The 25,900-nt window shown below is 40.8% G+C and overlaps 2 protein-coding genes across 2 annotated transcripts in view; one reads left to right on the forward strand and one right to left on the reverse strand.

Annotated features, from left to right (window-relative positions):
- The window catches only part of XDH (xanthine dehydrogenase), a gene marked incomplete at its 5' end in the record, with an annotated part of 44,091 nt that extends 28,378 nt beyond the window's left edge, over positions 1-15,713 (forward strand). Inside the window, 12 exon segments of the mRNA XM_072409958.1 lie at positions 1,352-1,543; positions 1,735-1,880; positions 3,135-3,216; positions 4,530-4,625; positions 7,468-7,596; positions 8,472-8,546; positions 9,522-9,574; positions 9,819-9,933; positions 11,489-11,554; positions 11,641-11,829; positions 12,694-12,861; positions 14,008-15,713. Coding sequence (XP_072266059.1) covers positions 1,352-1,543; positions 1,735-1,880; positions 3,135-3,216; positions 4,530-4,625; positions 7,468-7,596; positions 8,472-8,546; positions 9,522-9,574; positions 9,819-9,933; positions 11,489-11,554; positions 11,641-11,829; positions 12,694-12,861; positions 14,008-14,058 — 1,362 coding nt within the window.
- Positions 15,714-17,721: 2,008 nt separating this feature from the next.
- LOC140329587 (carbohydrate sulfotransferase 14-like) lies at positions 17,722-25,426 on the reverse strand. The gene is made up of 2 exons (XM_072409959.1): positions 25,280-25,426; positions 17,722-18,867 (listed from the first exon to the last, which is right to left on the reverse strand). The coding sequence occupies exons 1-2, from the start codon at positions 25,389-25,391 to the stop codon at positions 18,062-18,064; spliced, it is 918 nt and encodes a 305-aa protein (XP_072266060.1). The 5' UTR covers positions 25,392-25,426; the 3' UTR covers positions 17,722-18,061.
- Between the last annotated feature and the right edge of the window lie 474 nt (positions 25,427-25,900).

The raw sequence follows: 25,900 nt of genomic DNA on the forward strand, positions 1-25,900 counted from the left end.
AGTGAGGAAGTAATTAGTAGGTCATTGGAGAAGCGAAGAGAAAGACTAGAGAGAGGGGGTATTTTTCTACCAGGTCAGAAAGGTAAGTAGGATAAGAACTGTGGAGGGATTTGAAAGCAAAGCACAAGATCTTTTTGATTTAGAATTTGATTCATAGGGGAAATGAGTGTGATGGTTCTAAGGCAGCGATCACCAACCTGTGGTCCGAGAGAAGATTTTGGGGGTCCGTGACTCTGGTAGGTGCACCCCCGAACAGGGTCAGGAAAAGGAGCCCACTGGGGGGACGCACGGGCAAGAGCCGCGGACCACATACCCCGAGCAAATCCCTGGCTCAGGGAAGTGGGCGGGCTGTGTTTCACAACACAACCCGCCCACTCTCCCATCACAGGCTCAGATCTGCGATGGAAGAGTGGGCGTGGTTATAACATTATGAAGTCACTGTGGGGGAGGTTCCTCCCCTTTGATTGACAATCAGCTCCCCACACATGCACAGTCAGGAGCCGGTAATTTTAGTGGTCCGCGGGACCAAAAAATGTTGGCGGCTGCTGTTCTAAGGGGTATGAGGGTGATGAGTTCTGTTAAATTCAGGTTGAGTTTCAAAAACCTGCAAGCTATTCATGATAAAATAGTTAATAGACAGCATGAAACTTTATTGAGATTGACAAGTTAGGGGTGTATAATGTATTCTTATAGTATAATAGCATGCTTTGCTAAAGGGAGATACTAGAAATGCTGAGCTAGCCATATGATTGCAGGACTGATGGGTTTAGGTTAAACTGTATGGAAATCAGAATGTGCTGCCATACTTTAAAAATGTACATTTAGTTAGTTTTGATTTGCATGTAATTATATATTGCATACACACTCATATTTGCTAATTACATGTAAGAAATGCTTCCCAAGCTGAAGAGTTGCCCATTTTTGGATCCAATTATCTCAATGAAACAAGGTCTGTTGAACCAAAAACCATAGATACTTTGGGTCCGATTCATTAAAGCTCTCCAAGAGTTGAAAAGATAGACTATCATGGGAGAACCTGGGTGACCAACAAAGCTGGAAGATTGAAAACATTTGCAAAATAATAGCAAATGATATTCAGGTTCTCCCATAATAGTCTTTCTTCTGCAGTCTAGGAGAGCTTTAATAAATCCTACTCTTTGAGTCCCAATTTTATGAAATATCCACAATTCTCCTGGAAGCCTTGTTATCGAAGCTGCCTGGCCTTTAGGTCCAATAATAAAAGTTTGGGAGCAGAATTTTCCTTTATATTATTGGTAAGATTTAGGTTGTAATGCTGGCATGTCTACACCCAAAGTGTGAATTTTTAATGACGGTCCATCTCTGTCTATAGGTCCTTGATAGATGTTTATTTCACATGGACAATGCCTACAGAATCCCAAACATCAGAGGAACTGGATATGTGTGCAAAACCAACTTACCTTCCAACACTGCGTTCCGAGGCTTTGGCGGTCCTCAGGGAATGATGGTAGCTGAGGCATGGATGAGCGACATCGCCCAAGTGTGCAAACTGCCACCAGAACATGTATGTAGAATGAAGAGATATTGATCATGTTGAGTAACTGGTCATATTCAGGGCTGGGTATTTTCCATAGATGAGAGTGAGTTATCTGGATTTGTGTCTGTTTTTTCCAACAAAATAAAATTGTATTCTTTATAATTTAATAATTATCTCAAGGTTTTCATTATCATGACATATATTGCTTCCATGAGCAGGTCAGGAAGCTGAACATGTATAAGGAGGGAGATCTGACCTACTTCAGTCAGAAGCTGGAAGGATTTAACGTTGAGCGATGCTGGGAGGAATGTCTGCGAAACAGCTCATACCAGGAAAGAAAAGCAGCTATTGAGAAGTTTAACAGGTAACCACAAAAATATAATAATAATGGTAGTAAATTATACTAGCTGTGCTTCCGTCATTGAGCATGGTGGACCTACTTTTCCTCCTTGGGTTACAATGGGATAGCAATCAGGAAAGAGGTTGGGGCAATATTGATCCTCAAATGGGCAAAAAACTTAGGGATAGTCAGAAAGAGATCAAACTGATTCTAATTCAGGAGAAAAAAGAAAAACCTGTTGACCAAATACTGGCTATATGTCAATCAGTCTTTTTATGCTTTTTTGATTGGAGAAGGTGTGCACTAAAGAGACATGAATGCTGAGACACAGCAGATAGTGAACCATACAGCTGGCTAATAAATATTTGAATTACATAAAACTAATTCAAAAAGCTCTTACATTCACAGCTTGAAAAATTTTGTTCTTCAAATTTTTGTTACACAGCAATATCACCATAGGTGGTGTGAGATACTCTTTGGGTTACTTTTGGGGATCTTTCTGAACACTACCTCTGCAGGCTCATATAAGAAAGCATTATATTTCACAGGGTCAGTATTAAAAGGTTTCTGACAGCTATCATTCAGTTGATACCAGGAGTGCTACTTTGCTGGTACATTAGAAATGGTAAACTTCAATCCTGGGTCCATGTAGGGGGTTTATAGAAGCTTTCAATTTAAACTTTGGTGTAGGAACATTTTGATGTGTTACACGGGAGCATTTCCTCATTTGGTCTTATTATAAAGCTCTGACATTAAATGCATCCCAATATTTCTACATCCATGTTGTCATAGAAATCTGTCCTGAGAGACAGTTTGCAAAAACCCTTGGCATTTTATAGACCCACGGGTAGCACGGTGGCTCAGTAGTTAGCACTCTGCTCTTTGCAGTGCTGGGTCCCAGGTTTGAATTTAGGCCAGGACACTATCTGCATGGAGTTTGCAGGTTCACCCTGTGCTTGCGCTGGTTTCTGCTCACCTCACAAAAACATGCAGTTAAGTTAAATTGACTTCTCCCCAAAGTTGATCTTAGACTGTGATAATGACATATGACTATAGTAGGGACATTATATTGTGTTGTAAAGGTGTGACATTGGTGGTGAATCAAAGTGGATGTGAGACAGGTCGGAATCTTTATAGAGATATCAATGCATGGATTTAGGAAGAGTCACATATGAGAAGCCTTTACAGATGCATTGTTATTGAGTACTCAGTTTATGGGTGGGGGTTTTACCTGTGTCAACCAAAAACCTAGATTAAATATGTGTTTTGGTAATGCAGGCAACATCGATGGAAGAAGAGGGGAATTGCCATAATCCCAACCAAGTTTGGCATCAGTTTCACCCTTCCTTTACTCAACCAGGTTAGTTGAAGGAAAAAATGTTGATCTTTAGTTCAGTGGTCACCAACCTTTTCCATTCCACAGACCACTAAATTTACCGGCTCTGGATCACGCATGCATGGGGAGCCGTGTTTCTCAAAGGGGAAGAAACTTCCCCCATAGTGACATCATCATGCCAGAAGCGGGCCACTCTCCCATTGCAGGGTCTCTAGACACAACCCGCCCACTGCGCTGAGCCTGCTATCTGTACAGTGGACATGGTCCGTGGCTTTAACTAGTGCGCCCCCCCAGTGGGGTTCTTCCCCTGACCCCGCTCGGGGGCGCACTAGCCAGAGCCGCAGACAACCAAAATTTTTTTCTGCTGGACTAGACAATGTTAGACAATGTTACCACTGGTGGTCCGCGGACCACCGGTTGGCGATGACTGCTTTAGTTGATGGAGCTTTGGTTCCCCATAAGTGCACATTTCATGCAGGCACAAGCAGCTGTGCAAGAGAAGCCGGCCACCAGGATACATGATACATCTTGGGTGGGGAGATGCTTTGCCTCTGGCTTGGAACAAAATTAGTATTGGCATACAAAATACTGTGGGATATTGGCAACTTGTTTGGGAACTCTTTCTTCTTTCCACAGATCACACATCAAAGAAAGGAACCAAGGAACACATTTTGCATTTGGAGCTTAGATACACTTTGAATGAATAGTCTAACCCAGAGCTTCTCAACCAGGGTTCCTCCAGATGTTGTTTGAGCAATGAGCCATTTACCTCTCTCAGGTTTAAGTGACACCAACAATCTTTTTGGCTATCTGTAAGGGTGACATTCCTCCCAATGGCCAGCAATGTAAGAGGAATTTATCTAACTGACCCCTACACTAATATACTGTGAGCTGTGGATAAAATGAATATAGAAGGGCTTCCCTGAAGACCTGAAAATTATTTCATGCTATCCCCCATGATAAAAAGGTTGAGAAACACAGAGCTAACCATATATTTTTTTATATATATATATAATAGGCTTAAAAAGATCAACCACAGCTGCCATGCTCATTTCTTTTGAATAAGCATTGGACATGTGATCATTTATCAATAAGTGACCCCATTCATTCCCCAGGGGTGTGTTGTGTCTCCACCTGGAGGTCTCTTTTTGAGGATGAGGAAGCAGTAACTGCATTTCAATCTCACAGTCTGAGTTGAATAAGTCCTTAGTATACCAATACCAGAATCAATCAACTAATGCACAATCTAATTCCACATACGTCAGTAATAAAGAAGTAATAACAGTGTTTGGGTTGCTTTTGGTATTTATTTCCTATGTTTTTCTTGTCTTCTACAGGCAGGAGCTCTGATCCATGTATATATAGACGGGTCGGTTCTGTTGACCCATGGTGGGACTGAGATGGGTCAGGGGCTTCACACCAAGATGGTTCAGGTAATACAAATAGCACAATGGCAAATAATATTATTTCATTATCATTATACATTTATAGAGTCTACTTTTGAAAGTTTTGTCTCTGTTGGGAATGCCTCATTATAGGGCTTGATTTAACTAATCTCAAACACTGGGGAAAATAGATCATCATGGGAGAACCTGGGTGGTCCAGCAAACACAGGTCCCCCCATGATAGTCTATCTTAACCAGCCTTGGAGAACTTTAATTAATCAAGCCAGTACAGTTAAAACCCAGATACCAAATACCCAAAAGATGGTAGGCGCATGACTATCACAACTGTATAACATCCCATCCAAAAAAACATTTCTATTTCTATGGAATTGGTGCTACCTCCCTATGTGGCTACAACAGCCTCTATATTTCTGTAAAGGCTTTCCATAAAATGTTGTAGAGTTTCTGTCAGCTAGGGGCAATTAAAAGGTACTTCTTTCCAAGCCTCTCGTAGCTGAACAAGCTTGAATTGTGAATCAGCCTTATAATGCAATAAGAGATTCTCCTAACCTCTGTTGGATAAACTGTACAATGGGCAGAGTCGGATTTATACTTTTTGCTCCCCTAGGCCAGATAGCTTGTGCTGTCCCCCAACCAACAGGCACACACAAAACACAGCATGAAAGATGTCCCACAATATCAAAAGAAAGCAAAAAGAAAGAAGGAAAAGAAAAGCAAGAAAATTGAGAGAGAGGGGAAGAGGTAAGGAAAGAGAGTGAGCAGAGAGGGAGATGGGAGAGACAGGGAAAGGGAATAAAAAAGGAGGAGAGGGGAGAGAAAAAGACATGCAAGTGAAGGGAGAGGGCATAGGAGGGAAAAAGGATGAGGGGAGAGAGAGGAGACAGAGAGGAAATAGGGAGAGGGGAGAGATAGAGGAAGAGGTGAGTGGGGGAAATAAGCAGAGAGGGAGAGAGAGAGGGATAGAGAAGAAGAGAGTAGAAAATGCGAGAAAGACAGGGAGAGAGGAGAGAAGAGGGAAAAGAAAGAGGGAGATAAAGAAGAGACTATAGGCCTAATTTAATAAAGCTCTGCAAGGCTGGACAGGATACACTTTCATCAGTGAAGCTGGGGGATTCAGGAAACCTGGAATGAAAATCTTTAAAGTAATTTGCTATTTGCTAGCAAATGTTTGAATCTTGGGCCAGATCCACTCCATTCTTTTTGGATCACCCAGCTTCACAGATAAATGTATATCCTCTCCAGCCTTGCAGTGCATTTATAGATCAGGGCCAGAAAAAGAGAGAGAGAACAGAGAGAGGGGGTGAAGAGGGAGACGGGAAAGAGGGGAAAAAAGAGAAAGGGGGACGAGAGACGGGGACAGGTTTAGAGAGGCAAGTGAGAGAGAGGGAGGAAAAGGGGAGAGAGAGCGAGAGGATAGAGTGAAGGAGGAAGAAGCAAGAGAAAGAGACAGAAGGAGAGAGTAAAGGTGAAGAGACAGAAACAGAGACAGTAAGAGACGGGGAGAAAAAGGACAGAAGAGACATGGCGAGAGAGGGGAGAAGAGAAGGATGGAGAGGGGAGAGAGGGTGGTAAAAAGAGGGAGAATGGAATGGAGAAAGAAGAGAGATACCTGCAATACAAATGTCACCCTGCAAATCTCTGCACTTTCATTTTATGCCTCCTGTTACTGCAAAGCTTATCAGCCAGCAGGGTGAGTTTTACACGGCCTTGCGGGAAATCTGCCCCTGGCCATGAGGGTAAACTAGCAGAGGTAAGTGGGCACAGGTACATAAATTGCATAGGTTAGACATTATCCTGCTTTAGTAAGTGATGTATTTTTTCACCCCCAGGAATGTCAGTTTCAAGGAATCAGAGATTGCCTAGCCTGTTTTCATGTAATACATCAAGTGGAGGGAGGAAAAAGGACAGGCTTTTTGGCAATATAAATTCAAAACAGATATATGTAATGCCCTGGCTAGACACAGTAATCATATACTTGCTTTATGTATATTACACCCATGTTAAAGTTAGCACATAGGGTCATAGAAACATTTTGCAATTTAAGTCTTTAGTTCCGACACGTTTCGCTCAAAGAGCTTCCTCAGGGGATTCCTTGAGACTGCAACGGCTAACCAAGAGTCTATTGGATTCATTGTGAGATATTAGATAGGATGAAAGATGAAGAACAAGGTGTACTAAAACAAAATTGTCCTGTACAGGACAGTGGAACCGTATACAGCCATAATATCAAGGAAATAATAAGCTAAATGTTATTTTCAAAGGGCATTTAGAATTTTTAATGTGTTGGTGAATAGTGGAGAAGAGCAGGATGCCAGCAACCAGCCAAAAGCCTAGGGCCAATTTTGAACTAATAAATATATCTGTTTTGAATGTACATTGCCAAAAAGCCTGCCATTTTCCACTTGGTTTATTATCCTGCATTAATTTATTATATAGAGTAGTATAGTACAGTGATACCCAAGCACTGTGCCATGGCACATTAGAGTGCTGTGGGAGATCATCAGATGTACAGGGGGAAATAATACAATTTTACTTAATTGGTCTGAAAATTATTATTTATTTTACTGCAAATATCTTGTCTCTGCTCATCTATGCCAGCAATTTATAGTGACAGGCAGAACAATTGAATATTCTTCCACTAGATGACAGCAGGTAGCTGAATAACCTTTGTATTATTATTATTATTATTATTATTATTAATAATAATATTAAACAGGATTTATTATTACATTTGTACATATTACATTGTTTGGTGGGGTGCTGTGGGATTTTTCTTGATATTTTTGTAAAATATGTGCCAACTCAAGGTTGGGAAACACTGGTATAGCACATTATTTTTGCTAATACACATCTTTCTTTTACTATATAGGTAGCCAGTAGAGCTCTGGAAATACCAATCTCTAAAATACATATCAGTGAGACCAGCACCAACACGGTGCCCAACACATCGCCAACGGCAGCCTCCGTCAGCTCGGACCTCAACGGCATGGCTATATATGTAAGAAATGTCACCTAGGAGGGATCTTTGCTCCATCTTTGTGACATTGTGCAAGACAAAACCCATTAAACCATCTTCATCTAAACCTTAAAAATTAAGAAAAACACTGTAAAACTTTGCAGTGGGTCCCCTTTCTAGTGCAGAGGGTACTTGCAATTAAAACTTGCTGTACTCCCTGTTCCCACAAATGGTGGCACTCTACTTACACTGCACTAGACTGGTCATAGGCAGCCATGCCTGAAGCCTTATTGGCCTCTGATTTCACCCCCTTTCCCTGTCAATTCGCTCATAATTTTCCTTTATTTCCTATTCATTTCCTAGTATGACAGCTGTGCACTTTTGCCATTTGGCCACTAGGTGGCAGAACCAGTCATTGTTTTCATAGGAACAGAAAGGACAAGTTTAGAGAGATTCGACCATCTGTCAGTGAATTTCAGACAAATTGACTGGGTGAATAATTTTTACATAAAGTCCCCTGTGTATCCAGAGAATTCAAATATTTTCTTAGACTTTTTTAATAAAAAGTATTACTTTGGCAGGTACAACAAAAGATGTACATATTAGGAGAACCTTGCTGATCCATTCCTATCCAAACTACTAATATTTTCATTCCTGGACCAGATTCATGTTTGGTTTCCTGAATTACCCAGGTTCTCCCATGACAGTCTATTTTCTCCGGTCTTGGAGAGCTTTAATGTATCAGGCCCAGTGTATACAAGTAGTCATTGATCTTGAGGTCACCTTTAATATTATAAAACTCCTATTATGTCTATAGGTTTTATATTTATTATAGTTTTTGATGTTGTTGATGTTTTCTGGCCTCTGTATTTACAATGCTGATTTGTGGGGGTTTAACCATTTCTCTTATTGTATAGAATGCGTGTCAGACACTCCTGCAGAGGCTGGAACCCTACAAGAAATCCAACCCCAAAGGTCCATGGGAGAGCTGGGTATGTTATGTAATGTAAATGGTTTTCTCTGTAATACATGGATGCTGGGAAATGCAGTCTAGCAGCTATTGTTCTTCTTACTTTGGGTGTTATGGGGTCACATCTGATTGCTGGAATGCAGTGTGCAAGCACATTTGACCAAAAAAAAACTTATATTCTGTCCAGCACTTTGCTTCTACACATTCTTTCTGTTCAGTTACCATCATGATTGCTATTACAATTGGCTTTTTTTACTTCTGGATTTAGTTGGGCTTTAAATCTTGTATAATCATTATTTTTTTTAGATTTAGGAGGTAAATGCCCACACAAACTGCCCTAGTTTTAATCCAATCAGTAACCTAAACCTTCATATTTATGGGTATTGAGATGTAGTCCAAGGGCTCTATTTACAAATTATTGCTTCTTCAGTTCACTCATAAAAATTGTTTCTTTCCTATTTATTTCCTATTGTAACAACTGTGCAATTTTGAAGATTGGCCACTAGGTGGCAGAATGAGTCATTGTTTTAATAGGAGATCTGTGGAAAAATACAACCATAAAATTCATCATCAGCAAATTTCAGAGAATTCGGCTGGGGGAATAATTTATAAATAGAGCCCTAACAGTATAAATATACCTAAACAGCAGTGGTGGACATAACCAACAGTACCCTTGCAAAGAACTGCCTTGGGGCCCATGTGGGGGCCTCTGTTGGCTAAGAAGGATCCATGGCCCTCATAGAGTGATACACTTTACACCTCCCTATATCCACCCCTGTAATCTACCTCTGAGGTCCATGGGACACTTTTAGCCCTTGATATGTTGATAAAAGTGCCTTTTGATAACTACTGTAGTTGCAATTCTCCAGCTTATAGTGCCCTCTGCTGGCCATCCTGTAAAATGTTCATACATTTTGGCAAGCTGGGTGTTAAGAGTTGGGAATTGGAAATTGTTGGCAAAGCATATAATATATTATATCTTTATTCTCTGTTCCAGATTAAAGCTGCTTATGAGGACCGGGTCAGCCTCTCTGCCACAGGATTCTACAAGTAGGTCAAACACTTGTAGGAGGTTCTGTTACTTGGGGGGTAATGGGATACCCTGTCCCCAAAACCACAAAAATGTTTTTTTTACGCCCATTTTAAATATTTATTGATCCTTGTAATGATGTATAATAATAATCCTTGTAATGATGTATAATAATAATAAAACAGTACAATCTATGTAAACCTTGAGAAACTTTGAAAAAGGCCAAATCCATGCAATTATACCTTTGATTTGTGTTAATTTCAGGACTGAAGGGATCGGGTATGACCCCGAAACGAATCATGGAAATCCCAGCAACTACTACAGCTATGGCGTGGCGTGTTCTGAAGTGGAGATCGATTGTTTAACCGGGGACCACAAGGTACCAACACCCAGAATGTTACACCTATGGAGGCTGACCTGGAGTTTGTGTGATTATTATTATTGTTATTAAACAGGATTTATGTAGCGCCAACATATTACGTAGCGCTGTACATTAAATGGGGCTTGTAAATGACAGACAAATACAGACAGTGACACAGGAGGAGGGGAGGACCCTGCCCCGAAGAGCTTACAATCTAGGATCTAGGATCTAGGATGTGTTCGCAGCTCCCCCTTCATGCTTTGTCCACTTTCTGTTGGTTTCTCCCTTTGTTAAATGCCGGAAGAGGAACAAGTAGTATTGTGTAGGAAAGGGATTATGGTTGGACAGTCCTTCTTCTGGACCCTTGTAGAAATAGAACAAAAGAAAGGGTCTGATAAAATGAACATTTGTCATTGTCCGTCTCTAGTTTTGGATTTTGGGCAAGCGGAGGACAAAGGACCATTATTGTCTGTGGTCTTCTTGCAGCTCATTTTCTCCTATTACTGATTTACCATATCTTGTTTTGCACCGTGTCTCGGTATGGAGGCCGCCATCTTGGTAGGGCCTAACTTCCTTACATAGATAGTAAAGTTAAAAAAAGACACAAGTCAATCAAATTCAACCACAAGGGAAATAAACATATCCCAGATAAAAATCCTATAGACATAGTTGGTCCAGAGGAAGGCAAAAAAAAAAACCCTGGTACAATTTGCTGCAAGAGGGGGAAAAATTCCTTTCTGATCCCATGAGACAATTGGATGTTCCCTGGATCAGCAGTCTCTGTTATCTTTACTTTAAATCCTTAATCCTATTTATATTCTGTGCTTCTAGAAACCATCCAGCTATTTCCTAAAGCACACATAGAACTTGCTGAAACTACTTCCTGAGGGAGCCGATTCCACATTTTCACAGACCTTACAGTGAAGAATCCCTTCCTTATCCGGAGCTTAAACTTCTTTTCCTCCAGACGCAAAGAGCGCCCCCTTGTGCTTTGTAATAACCTAATAATATTAAGTGGGAAGAGAGTTCTCTATATGGACCATTTATATATTTATACAGAGTGATCATATCCCCCTTTATACGTCTCTTCTCAAGGGAGAATAGATTCAGTTCAGCTAATCTCTTCTCATAGCTGAGCTCCTCTATTCCTTTTGATCATTTTATCTTCCGGCAAGGAGAACATTGAGCAGCACCGTAGTGACCTCACTCCATATTTCCTAAAACCAGCAGTTAGAAGCTGCAGTACCTTATCTCTCATGTAGGTTGCGGCATTGTTACTTTGTAGCAAATCACATACAGATATGGCACTGCATTCCTGTGCCAGGGCACCATCACATGGTGGGTGATAGTGCCCTCCTGCGGTGGGGCATAGCCTGGGATTGTAAGCCCAGAGCGCCTCCTAACACTGCAATTTTTAGGGGAACTTCAAGACAAAAGATACAATTTTAGGGTACTTCTTCATAATTGGCCACTTGCAACCCCCCTGTGCAGGCCTTATCACCATTTCCCATTTTCCCTATAGGAAAGCAATTCACTTTTTGAGTTTAATATCCTTTTAAATGATCTTTTTCAGAACCTGCGTACAGATATAGTAATGGATGTTGGCACCAGTCTGAACCCCGCCATAGACATAGGACAGGTGAGTACCTATCTGTCGCCTCCACCAATCCCAGGCCTTCACCATGGTGGCACCATAACGTGAGCTCTCTCTCTATGCCCACACAGGTGGAAGGAGGTTTTGTACAAGGCCTTGGCCTGTTCACCTTGGAAGAGCTGAAATATTCCCCAGAGGGTAACTTGTATACGCGAGGCCCCGGGATGTACAAAATTCCAGCCTTTGGTGACATCCCAACGGAATTCAATGTATCCCTTCTACGAGATTGTCCGAACAGCAAGGCTATCTACTCCTCCAAGGTATGACGGAAAGATCATTAACCCATAGATTGATTTATCCGCGTTGGGAATGTAATGTATTAGGGGCAGAAACCTGATCTGAAAATAGAATTCTCTTTTCATTTTTTTAGCAAACTCCTTTTTCTTAGCATATTTCAGATAATATTGAATGATAGAGATCAATCATTACCCCAGGATACATTATAGTCTAATATTTAACAAAACTGCTAGTCCAGTGACTCCGTCTAGGCTAATATTAGTCTTCTGCAGGCAGGAAGATGCATTTCCTCAGTCTCTTTGTTCCCCAGTGATTAGGCTGCAACATTGTTATATTGTAGCAAATCACACATTAGGGCTAGTATAGGTGGAAACAATTTAGCATAACGGTTTGTTTTTGAGAAATCCCAAAGATAGTGAAAGGTTAGAGACATAATGTGGAATACATCCTCAGTGGAATCCACCACCGGAACAGCAAAGATAAACAGCCATTCACAATGTTACCTTTTATTTTTACACATGGAGAATTTCCATTTAACATTTTGCAGCTTCCATTAAATAATAAAGGGATACAATGTGCATGGGAAACAACTTTAACACCGATAGGATACTTTCAACATTTTAGCATGAACTGTTATTTGGAGTTGTTGTTCCCATTTAATTGGTTCCAGGTCATGTGACATTTGCCTCGGCTTTGCCAATGTGGGTTCTTTTTTGCTGAATGGCCAGCAGTCTCTCAATATGCTTCGGTACTGACAACATGGCATTAGTCATGTGATCTGAACCTGGTGGGAAATATAATTTTTGTCTATTAAGAAAAAGTTACAGTTAGTTACCAAATTGAATATTTCATCTTTTATACCTTTCCTTTATTTGCGAACAATCCAGGCTGTCGGGGAGCCTCCTCTTTTCTTGTCAGCCTCCATATTCTTTGCCATTAAAGACGCCATCACATCAGCAAGAGCCGAATCTGGAATTAATGGGCCTTTTAGACTGGACAGCCCGGCCACCCCGGAGAGGATAAGAAATGCCTGCGTGGACCAATTCACCAAACTGGTATGAGGATATTTCCAGCTTTACATGTGCAGAAAATGGGAATGTGCCACCAGACTTGGCTGAAGACCCCTTTAATGTTTAATTACTCACACAGATAAATGTAGCTTTTGTCACCTTTTGGGTTTTGTAGATTAAAGCACACCCAACATAACGCCATACGAGCTGATCAAAAATACAAAAATGCATCTCTGATTTTGATACAAATCAGAGATGCATTTTTGTATCTTTAATACCTGACTGGGGTTCAGCTTTTAATAATGACTCAATTTAAAGGATGAAAGATTTAGGGTTTTATTAGGATTGTTTGCAAGCCTCTTCCTTGTCCAGTCCTCAATAGGCGCCATGAGCTGCAGCCATCTCTGTTGCTGAGTTTAATGATTTTCAGGGACAGCCCCAGCAAACATTGGCAGTGCATTGGCTGCCTGTGTATGAAATCAGCTTCTACAACGTCCTGACACTCAATAGACTGAATGCATGGATTGAATGAAACTCAAAGCAGAAGTGTGAGGGATGAATTTCTGCAGAAAAACACAACATGGCAGAAGGAAAGGACCTTTCTGTAGGAATTCCTCATCCTTCTGCCATAGTGCTTCTGTGGTTGCCTATCTGTGACCAATAATGGTGCCATGGTGGAGAGATGAAGCAGACCAAACCATAATTTTCCATCAGTATTGCATATGAGATGTCCTGGGGCTCCCAGATCAATTAACTCGTCATATTGAAAATGCAAATTTTGAAGCTTTGTTTTTCTTTTTGTTGGGTTGTCCAATAAATGGCATAACTTTGTGCAATAATTGTTGTTGGAAAGGATCTTTCACGATTCTTCCCATTGACAAAAGACTGCACAATGCATGAATGAGAGCTGTACATACAGTGCTGTTCTGCTCAATGGAGAGGAGAGAATAATGGAGCGACACCCCACTGTTCTCTCTCCCCTTCACTTCCATTACATTCATTCGTCATTCATGGATCCTCCAGGACAGATCCATGAACAATGAGTACACAGGCCAGATTCTCTTCAGATATTAGCTCTGAGGCAATTATCGGATGAGAATCATTTGATGTGTGTATGTAGCCTTGTTTATTCAATAAAAAACAAATAATGTTGGATCATTAAGCTCAATTCTTATGTCATTTCCTTCCCAGTGTCCAGCGCCAGAACCAGGAACATTCAAGCCTTGGTCTGTAAGAGTATAATGGATCAACTTCCTGCCCATTGGGAATAGAACAATACAAGCTGCTAGATTCCGTGGTTGGAAATCAGCACTAAGGTTTATCTGTGAAAATTGTGAATGTTTTCTGTTATTTGGAAGACAAAACCAAGAGGATCAATAGCACGAGATCGGATTATGTAATATGAACATTTCTGTTTTATCTGTGACTAATAAATAATAGTATTTTATCATTGCATTCATTAAATGGACCTCTCATCTAATATCATTCTTTAATTTATCGTCCAGCTCACTGCCATGCAAGGAAGAAGTTGTGAATGATAGCAATCTAATGATAGAATAATAATGTGTGTGCTGCAGATTGTCCATGTATAGAAGGATCTAGGATAGGGGTGTCCAACTCAAAGACACAGAGGGCCGAAACTAAAAACTTAGACCAAGTCCAGGGCCAAACTTGAAATGTATTTAAAATATTGAGGAATTTTACTACTTCAACCATAACTAACAAAAACAAACCCCTCTATACACACTTTAGGGTTGAAAAGAGTAATTTCCATCTATCTATGCAGGCTGTGTGTTGTTCATCCTCCACATCACAAATTTGTCTGACACTAAATATTACACTATGCAGTCTCTAATGGAATGAAACAAACACAATGCCCCTGGTATTCAGGCACCATGTGATCATTGCCTGGGCTTTGTGCCACATGATGGGTCTACAACAATATTGTCTAAGTATTGCATGTATTGAAAATGATGAAGTAAGGTGGTAACGCCGGCTGGTCAGATGTAGTTCATTTTCCGAATTCTTTGGGGGGCCAAAGAAAAGGACCTTGAGGGCCAGATTTGGCCCGGCTGCCAGCGTTTGACACCCCTGATCTAAGGGTTTTATTATAAATAGCCAGCTATTATTATTACCTAAGTTGTACCGGTTCATTAAATCGCAGTTCCCAAATGATAAAAGTAGCTTTGCAAATAATTGCTGACAAATATTACAATACTGTAAAATTAGCCTTATGACATATGTAATATAAATGATAGAAATTAGTATAAAAGTTGGAGCTGTGATAAGAACAGGGAGAACATGGAGAGGATAGACTATCATGGGTAAACCTGGGTGATCCAGCAAATCTAGAATGGATCTAGTCCAGGATTGGAAACATCAGTCCTAGTAATTTCAGTCCTAGTAATAGCTCAAATAAATCAGGCCCATGGTGTACAAAATCATTCTTGGGCCTAAGAGCTTCTGCTCAGCATGGACCATTTATACAGATTGACATGTTGAATTTCTTTTTGATGCCTTTACTATAAATTAAGATGTATCTAACTCATACTTACCCTGGTAATGTTTCAAAATTTAAACAAGATACTCCTAGTGCTAATTAAGTAAATTTGGACACCGTTTTCCTAGAATGGTTCCTGGATTCCAGGGCCACCTATTTTGCTCTATCTGAGTCCATCATATACAAAGGGGAGATTCTTGGCAACTGGTAAAACCTGATATCTCAGGAGAAGAAGGCATTAGATTGCAACTAGGACTTACTGTTCTCATCACATTTCCATCCTGAAGAAGCATATCTTGCAAAACGCGTTACAGATTTATAAGACCCCAATGTATGTCCACTGATGCTGGTGTATGTATTATTGTTTTAATACTGAAATAAAAAATGGTTTTATGAAGATGTTTGTGAATGTCATAAGGTGCAATATACGTCCACAGTAATAGTTATTTGTATTTTTTGTGTCCTTAACCTCCTGGGCCATTCATTTCTGTATGGATTTATATGCCTAAAAGCGGTACATTGTCTTTCATGAAAATGTATTTTACTGTATATTATAATACTATCAGTGTAATAAAGTTTGAAATACAAAATCATGTCAAAAAAATAAATTAAATAAATGTAAAAAAAAATTATTTTAATTTTATAATAAATATTTTTATACTTTTAACATTGTAATGTTTTTTTACGTTTATAATTGGTACCAAAAAAAAAATTGTACCACTTTTAGACATAAAAAATTAAGTGTATTGCATCCAATACAGTTATTTTGAATTGAATGCAATACAAAATAATTAGAAATCAGTGCTGCACCCCTAGCAACAGCTGTATGCACCAACGTCACAGGGAACTCCTGGGAAAAGATCGGGGGACAGATCGAGGAAGAGGACCTGGCCAGAGGATTGCAGGACGCTGGAGGACGCCGATGGGACCAGGTAAACTTTTATTTTTTACTTTTTTAGCTACCCTGAGCGGGGCTTAGGGTTACCGATTCAGCAGGTTTTTTTTACCCCGCGTCAGACTCGGGCTTACTTCCCGGGAGGTTAACGCTATTGGCACCAGACCTTTACCAGTTCCAATTATCAACCTTCAGTGGACTGCAGTCTTCATATGGCCTTGACATTTCTGCTACAGGTCATCCAAGTATCTAGCTCTTGTCTAAGCTCATGACCTTACAACCAAAGCTAAGGACAGATTTGAATCTCCAGGTATCTTGTGGAGTTATATATATATATATAAATGCTAGAAGCTAGGCTGTAGGAGAAATAAATGGCAAGATCATACAAGTATTATTATTTTCCTGTATTTATATAGCGCCAACATATTATGTAGTGCTTTACGAAGTCCATAGTCTTGTCACTAGCTGTCCCTCAAAGGGGCTCACAATGTAATGTCCCTACTATAGTTATATGTCTTTAATATGGTCTAACGCCAGTTTGGGGGAAGCCAATGAACCTAACTTCATGTTTATGGAATGTGGGAGGAAACTGAAGTACCCAGAGAAAAACCACGCATTCACAAGAGAACCCGAAAACTCCATGCAGTATCCTGGCTGTGATGGGACCTAGTGCTGCAAAGAGTTTTTACCTCTGAGCTACCACGCTGCCCATACGAAGTTTATATGATCGTCTAGATCTACCTGCCAGGGTTTTGGTTGGCATGAACTTCACTCAGACAAGACAGCTATTTGAAAAGTAAAATAATCTTCTTATTGAGGGTTGCAGCTACTGGGAATCCTAGGTACATAACTCCATAATGTTTATAGATACAGAGATGAATGAGGGTTTGTTTGAACACCTGAGCTCCATTCTTGGTCATGGATACACAAGCTTTTAAAGGTAGAGGATCAAAACACCAACAAAGGAAAGCTGTGTTTTTTAAACCAGGTGTACAGGATGACCGGGTTCCTGGATGGGAGGCTTGTTCCCCCATTATATAAAGCATGGGCTTTTAAAAAACACAGTGTACCCTGGTTATGAGTCCACAATTAATAGGAAGCGTTGGAGTTTGTTTATTTGGTTCAAGTCTCCCCATTCCACCCAGATACACACTAGAATTAGTCTCCAGCCAGACATCAGGAGATCTGGCAATAAATGGCACAGGTATGCTATCAGAGATGCAGAGTTCCAGAATGTGAGCTCTGCAAATATTTCTTTGGCTTAAAAGCTGCTTTTGGATCAATAACCTGTTATTCATTTATTTCTGAACTGGACTGCAGGAAACTGTGAGACTCTGAAACTCCAGAATTGATTCAAGCTTTCTTTCTTTTTCCTGTTTTGTATGGCTGAGAGAAGCTGCATTATTTTGTTGCAAATAAAGAGACGTGTTTTTACAAACTTATCTGGGTGTTCACAGTAGTTGCCAATCCCCTTTCCCCTTCAATATCACACAGAAGAAAACAAACTGTAGACTTTGCACAACTTTTAGTTTTTTACATTTAAATGATTTTAAGTAAACATCTTATTGGGCTTTCTTTCGACACAGATGTAGAATTATATGTCCTACTTGACCTCAAAGTAAAGTGCTTCTTTTAAGAACAGAGATAATAGAGCTAGAGGAATCAGAATGAACAAGTCAAATTGCAATGGCATTGTTAACATTATAGATCTGGTACCAGCAAAGCCTCCTCTGAGTAGCCGATGTTTGTTCTACTTCCGCAAACGTCCAAAATGTAACAGTCTCAAAACGATATCATATATCAAAATGTTTGTGGTAATAAATAAACATTTATATAATAATAATAACAATTTAACTAATGTTAACAAAAGTTCCATTCCACAGCAAACTATTGTGCAGACCAAAGGCAACCAAGTCGCACCAGTAGGCTACTGAAAGTTGGTTTATCTGTTGTCCGCTCAGTCCGTGAAACAAGTTCTCCGCCAACCATCTTGAGGTCATTTTAGATTTGCTTCTTGGAGAGCGGGACAAATGTAGCTTCCCTGGCAAACCCAGTCTCTGGACTATGTGATTAAGTTCAGTTTTTGAATATTTGTACAGCACTATGTAGTCGTATTTGACAAAGCAAGGGTGGCACAAGCTAACTGTGGAATCAAAGGATAAACCGTCCTCTCCAACCTCCTCAAGGAGCAAATCATCAATGAACTCTTCAAAGGTGACCTCCCCAGCATGGCCGTCCATGTATCTAGATACGAGCCTTTCAAATGGATCCCTAACAAAGAGGACCTTGGTGAAAGTTCGAAGGACATGCTTCAATGTAGGGGGGTCATAATCGGCAAGTTTGTTGGGAAATATCTGTGGTTTATCATTATCAACAAGAGGACTTCTTATGGTCACGTCAACCCTTTCCTCCATATGTGGTATCATCTCTTCCCAATCATCCACGGCCAGGTCGGAGGGCTTACAGTAAACCATGAGCAGTTTGGGGCTCACAGCCAGGGTGGAGAGAAGCTCGTCCGCCTTTTCTGATGCATTCATGTTGTTCAGTCCTGGAAACTGGTGACAAAAGTTCCTTAGATTCCTTTTTCTTAGTTGCTGAACGTGAAGGAACGTGTCAGTGGTGATGGAGGAAGACTTTGCTACCTTCTCAATGTTACCTGAAGGTCCAAGAACATTTATTGTTAAAAAAATAAAGTAAGGTCATGTTCTGAACATAACTGGGTTGATTTAATATCAAAATTTAATAAAAAATAGTTGCCTATGGGAGGATGAGGTAAAGGCAAATCTGGAGACAGCTATCTATAATGGGAATTTACACGTCTCTGCTGCAGGACAAAGACAGCAAAAATTACCTTGATAGGCGTTTTAACCGCTCAATCAGATTTTAAAAAGAAAAAGAAAGTTTTAGCTTTACATGCAGTTTAAATTTAATGAGTGGCAATCATAGCCAATAGTGGGCCCCTGTGCACACATAATTTGGACCCCCCCTTCCAAACTGACTTGGGACCCCTGTGGGGGTATCTATTAGCTGAAGAGTGTCCGGGTCCCTTGTGCATTGGCAGACTTTATACCTTCCTATCTCTTTGAACCTCTGGATGGCTTTGAACTCCCATGAGTTGGCATTGAATTAGCGCTGCTACTAAAATTCCCGGCATTTTTTTCATTTATTAAACAATCCAATGCGGGGCCACACATAGTCAGAGACCCTGCTGGTCTATAGAAGCCAGTGATGCCGGGAATTGTAGCGGCGATATTTCAATGCAGCGGCAGGCCAGCTGCAGTTCATCATTAGGATTCTTTTGGGAGCCAAAAAAAAGGACGTTGTGGGCCATATTTGGCCCCCGGGCCAGAGTTTGACACCCCTGCAGTAGAGGAATTGTTTGGTTTTGTGAAAGTTCAACCAATTTTGTTCTCCCTGAATAAGCTGCTCCCCAAAAACCCCTATTACCTTCTCAAAAATACTCCACAAGAGTTTTCCCAGATTTAGCATCAGCATATGAAAGCAACTGTGCAAGATAGAAGGTTGGGCTACATGGCAGATTTAATAAAAATAAAGTTAACGAAGAGGAGGCTGGAGGGCAGCCCTACAATCCTAAACTCTAATATTAAATAAATTATAACAAATTGTATCAGCATGAGTGTTATCTTTATAATTTCATCCTACACTTGCTACATCAAACTCCACCCAATTGTCCTTGTAATCCACTGATTATACCTGATTGCTTTTAATTAACTCAGAAATTTGGCAGAGTGGTACAATTTCTTCCTCACACCCCAGAAATGCACCCTTCTCTTGCTATAGGTGTGTCTTGTTGATTTTCTGCCATGGCATGCCCCAGAATGCCTCAGATAAGTCAGCAAAGCTGGAAGATTTGTTTTTCTATCCTCATCCAGGTCATCTCACGTGCCAAGTCACATGAGTCACCTGACTGAGAGAACATGCACACAAAGTACGACGTACACATCGCTGTTATAATGTCACAATATGAATCATGAGCTGAACTGTGCATTTCTAGTACAGTGTGCAAACTTCCTACTGTACATTGTATCCGAAGCTGCACGGGACACTCATCAAAACAAAAACACAATTCTACTTGTGTCACTCATTGGAACAAACATAGAACTATAGGGGCATTCCAAACAGATCTGGTATTTCAGTATTTGGTAAATGGCCTATTGGTAACCCTTTTGGCCAAAACTTGGTGCTGGTGTTCCCAAATCTATTCAATTGCGGTGACATTACCAAAGTGGCCTCAATTTCTTCATTGGGTTTTTGGTTTAGACATGATGGCCAACATCAGAACTTAAAGTTGCTCCTGTATAATTATATCTAGTACTAGGGGCTTCTCTTACACAAGAGCCGAACAAGCAATTTTTCAGGCTTGTTTATGCCGGAGTTGTTATAATCAATGCATTGAAACCTGCAGGGCTCCTGGAACTCACATCAGGACCCAGGGCATAGAATTGGTGCCTCAGGCAGTATCTTCATATATACTGCACTGGGAGTTCCATGACTGGTGGAATCATTATTGGGAAAATGTTTGCAGATACCTTACCATCACACTTATATGATCTTCAAAAATTCCAAAAACATGAACAATAATAGGAAGTTGGTTGCACTTTTGAGATGTAGCTGTAAGGTCCTGGTCCAACAACATTACTCACCAGTCCCCCAATCTAACAACACACTCTTCACCTATAGCAAGCCCCCGCTCAGCCTTGGGAGACTGGATGCGTCTCCCAGCACACGGTTGCCCCCAGGAGAGTGCAAGGGATGGAGTCTAGGAAAGGACCGGCAGAGGACCAGGAGCCCACACATAAAGCAGTACCAAGAATCTAACAGAGACAAGTCCAGAATACAGAGCCAGGGGTCATACACAGGTAAGCAGAGTCGGGGTTACGGGAAAAGGTCAGTCCAGGCAGCATAAACTCACAGGGTCAAAAACTGGCAAGGTTAGCAACTGTAAATCAAAGGGGAACCCTCCAGCACAGATTAGCCCAGCTCAATGCTACAACAGGTACTGGTGACTGGACGCTGAGAGACTACAAAGCCCCAGCAGCCAATGGCAGGGCAGGACTGAGTCAGAAGCTAATTTGCTCCTAAAATCCCATTCAGCTGTGCACAGCCTCACAGAGTGTGCAGGGGATGCCAATAAAATACATCAGGCTGTACAGCTAAGGAGAAGCAGGGGCTGCTGCTATTTCCTACTTCCCCTTGCTGCTAAAAATAACATGGCTGGACAAAATAAACAGTATTTGATGCTGCCATGGCGCACAGCATGGGATTGCTGGACAGATAAGCATCTCCTAACACCAGCCACTATTGTTCTGGCTTCTATTAGATTTTGATATGTGTCATTGGAAACTTGTGTTTGTTCAGCCAAAAGAATGTTAGTGAGGTCAGGGACTAATGCTGGATGAGAATATCCGGATTAGAAAACCTGGGTGAGGAAACCTGGATGAGAAGACCTGGATGTGGTGATTTGGATAAGAAGACCTGGATGAGGAAACCTGGATGAGGAGACCTGGATGAGGAAACCTGCAAAGGAAAACCTGGATGAGGAGACCAGGATGAGGAGACCTGGATGAGGAGACCTGGATGAGGAGACCTAAATGAGGAGACCTGGATAAGAAGACTTGGATGAGGAGACCTGGATGAGGAGACTGGATGAGGAGACCTGGATGAGGAGACCTAAATGAGGAGACCTGGATAAGAAGACTTGGATGAGGAGACCTGGATGAGGAGACCTGGATGAGGAAACCTGCAAAGGAAAACCTGGATGAGAAGACCAGGATGAGGAGACCTGGATGAGGAGACCAGGATGAGGAGGCCTAAATGAGGAGACCTGGATAAGAAGACTTGGATGAGGAGACCTGGATGAGGAGACCTGGTTGAGGAAACCCGGATGAGAAGACCTGGATGAGAAGACCTGGATGAGGAGACCTGGATAGGAAGACCTGGATAAGAAGACCTGGATGAGGAGACCTGGATGGGGGGACCTGGATGAGGAGACCTGGATCAGGAGACCTGGATGATGAGACCTAAATGAGGAGACCTGGATAAGAAGACCTGGATGATGAGACCTAACTGAGAGTACCTGAATGGGAAAACCTTGATAAGAAGTCCAGTGAAGACCTGGCCCACCATTGATCTTTTAGTTTATCCCAAAGGTATTCAATAGGATTGAGGTCAGGAATCAGCAGGGCACTTAAGTCCTCCACACCATACTGGTCACACCAAGTCTTTATAAAGTTGGCTTTGTACCCACTGTACCCAGGGCACAGTCAAGCCAGAACTTAAGCTGGACTTCAAACAACTGTGACCATAAAGTTGGAACAGCACATCTGTCCACAATGTCTTTGCATGATGTAATATTAGGGGGGGTTCAGACTGGCTACTCCCAGGTGGCTATGGACTGGTGCAGTTGCCCCTTCACAAGCCCAACAGGCAGCATTTGGCCCTATGGAGGAACCAAGTGGTCAGTGGTAATGTTTTGTAATATTTGATAGGTGAAAGATCAGATGACTGGCCCCATTCCTTTGTGTAAAATCTTATTTTACCTGATATCCCAGGAACCCCATTGAAATGACTGCCCTGCAGATGTTGGAAAGTTAGTAAAAAACGGAAAAGAGTGCATCAAGCCCCCTCTGACGTCATTTGTAAGTTGTCCGACTTTCAATTTTCCTCCATCCCCTGAGGAAGCACTTTTTGCGAAACGTGTTGGAATAATAGGATTAATCTTAAACAAAGAATAGTATAACTGTATACTTTATAATGGTTTTGGACTATTGATGAACAAAATACTGAGATAGTCACTTTTATGTTAGTTTCAGATCCTGTACATTTACATTCTTCGTGTTTTTCTAATATCAACCAAAAAAAAATCCTCTCTGCTTTCAACCAATTCTTTTCTAAGGTTTATTGAATTTTGTTGCCCAATCTTTTTGTGTTTTATTTTATTCAAGACTTTTTGTTACACAATGTTACTAATGAACTTTCTGTTTTCATGTGATTATGATCCACAGCAATGAGCTTACAATGAAAGCATTTTATGTGTCATGCTAAGGTATCACTGACTTCCTCACGTGCGGGAAAATGTTGCTGTAAAACCCGACACTTGGCACAAAGCCTGGCTCACACTGTACAAGTATTGACAACTGTACAGGTTGTGACATTGGCATCTGGTTTGCCCTGATTATCATCATGACCCCTGACCAGAGTGCCATACTGGAGAGCTGGTCCGGGAACCAGGTCACAATTAGTCAGATAGAAGGGCCGGGATGGTGCCAATGAGGACAAAAGGATTACAGCATTATTTCACCAACTGCTAAACTGCCATACACTGAACAGAAAGAGGTGCACAGTCATCATATCTGAGAATATTAGTGGGAGGACAGGTATCTCAGCATAATGAGGAAACAAAGCTAGTGTAAAGATTAAAATGTTTCTATGAAAAAATTAAAAAAATTCACACATTTTATACAATTTGTACCTTCTGTTAACTGATATAATAATTACCGGTATATATATTTTATAATTATAAAATTACAGCATAATTGTCACGCTGTGGTCAGGGTCACTTTCCTTTGCTCCCACCAACATTTTTGGCCATTTGTAAAGGCAGTGCAAGCACTGGAGTTTATTCATTCTGGCACCAAGGCATGGAAAGAATATACGTATATACTCGAATATAAACCCATCTGAATATACTGACGATTATCAGTAAAATTACATTGACTCAAGTATAAACAGGGCACAAAATGTGGCTATCACTATGGTCATCACTGCTAACATTCAAAACAGCATTCAACAGAAATTCTAATAAAATGTACATGAATAAGAACATTCATGGTGTGTTATTTTTAAAACATACATTTACAAGGAGAAAAAAGTTAGGATCACATGAGCTCAGTCTGTCCTCCTTTGATCTCTTTTTTTAAAGGTTAAAGTATTTTGTACTTTTGAGCTGGTTCTGATGGCTCACTTGCGTTTAAATGATCTTTTGTGCATTATTGTTAGCCACCAGTAAATCATGTGAAGTGTTATGGCTTGACTTTGTCACCTTTGTCTGATCTGTCAAAATATAGACAAATGCAGTTCCAGGAAATGCCACTAGGTGTCACCTGAGTATAAACTAAGATTCTTTTTCTAATGGCATTTTCAGGTCCAAAATATTTCGGGTTATATTTGAGAATATATGGTACACTATATATGGCTCTAAAGAAAAATATGAACAGGCAGAAAGGTTTACTTTAATCCAAAAGAGATGTTGCATATATCTTCTGCATTAAAAACCTGCATTTCCACATTTTTGTATTAAGTAAGCTACAGCCAGTGACACAGGTGAAGGTGTGGACCCTGCCCCAAACAGCTTACAATCTATTCTTTAATACATCTTATTATTATTACACAGTATTTATATAGCGGCGAAATATGAAGCAGCGCTGTACAAAGTCCATAGTCATGTCACTAGCTCTCGCTTAGAGGGGCTCACAATTTAATGTCCCTAACATAGTCATATATCATTATCACAGTCTAAGGTCAATTTTGTTTTGGGGGAGGGGAAGCCAATTAACCTAACTGCATGTTTTTGGAATGTGGGAGGAAACAGGAGAACCCGAAGAAAACCCACACAAACACGGGGAGAACCTGCAAACTCCATGCAGATAGTGTCCTTGCTGAGACTCAAACCTGGGACCCAACGCTGCAAAGGCCAGAGTGCTAACCACTGAGCCACCATGCTTTAAAATTTATGTTAACAAAATGAAACACATGTACTATACATAATTTAATCCCCACTGAGGGGAACAAATTGCTCAAGGTACCCCGAGCAAACTTTGGAGGAACCCTGGTTGGGAAATACTGATCTAGACATTTTCTATCCGGTGATCCTTCATCTCAATAAATACGAGACCCTCCGGCACAGAACCGTTCCATCATTATTATCCGGCAATGGGTTCTTGTACCTGGAAAGTTTGTGGTTTCGCAGATCTAAGCCTGACATTGAATTCACAGATTTCTTTGCTACCAATAACAATAATTACTATTTAATGACCTGAAATACTCACTTGGCAGGTCGGTCATCGCCTGCTGGATTGGCGTCACTTTTATCATCTTTATCCGGAAGCCAATGAATCCGAGGCCGATTAACAATATGGAGAGTCGGACTAAAAACTTCATTGTACATGTGCAGGGTGAAAAACAACACCAGCCTGATTCACTTTGCCTGATGGGGGTAAAGTTCACTTTGTGTCTCTGAAATGTAATCGGCTCACCTCTGGAGCGGCCACCTGAGCCAAACTCTCCGCTGTCATAAAATCTAACAATCCCATACTAAAGCTGCGTACACACTTGCAATTTTTGTCGTTGGAAAGGATCTTTCACGATCCTTTCCAACGACAAGGGAGTGCACGATGCATGAACGGACTGTACACACGGCAGATTTTCGCCCGATAATTGGCCGATGCCGATTATCGGGCGATAAAAATCTGACGTGTGTACGTAGCTTTAGTCTATTGGATTTTGCTACAGATCAGCTGGGCAAATCATGCAACCAATGAAACAATTTCTTTAAATACCTAAAATTTGTTCAAAACTTTCTTTTGAAAAAAATTCTTAATGCGATTGAGCTGTACAGACCTAACCCACCAAAGGGCATCAAGAATGAGTTTTGTTATGAATAAATAAAT

Source organism: Pyxicephalus adspersus, chromosome 4 (genome assembly GCF_032062135.1).
Source record: "Pyxicephalus adspersus chromosome 4, UCB_Pads_2.0, whole genome shotgun sequence".
Lineage (NCBI taxonomy): Eukaryota > Metazoa > Chordata > Amphibia > Anura > Pyxicephalidae > Pyxicephalus > Pyxicephalus adspersus.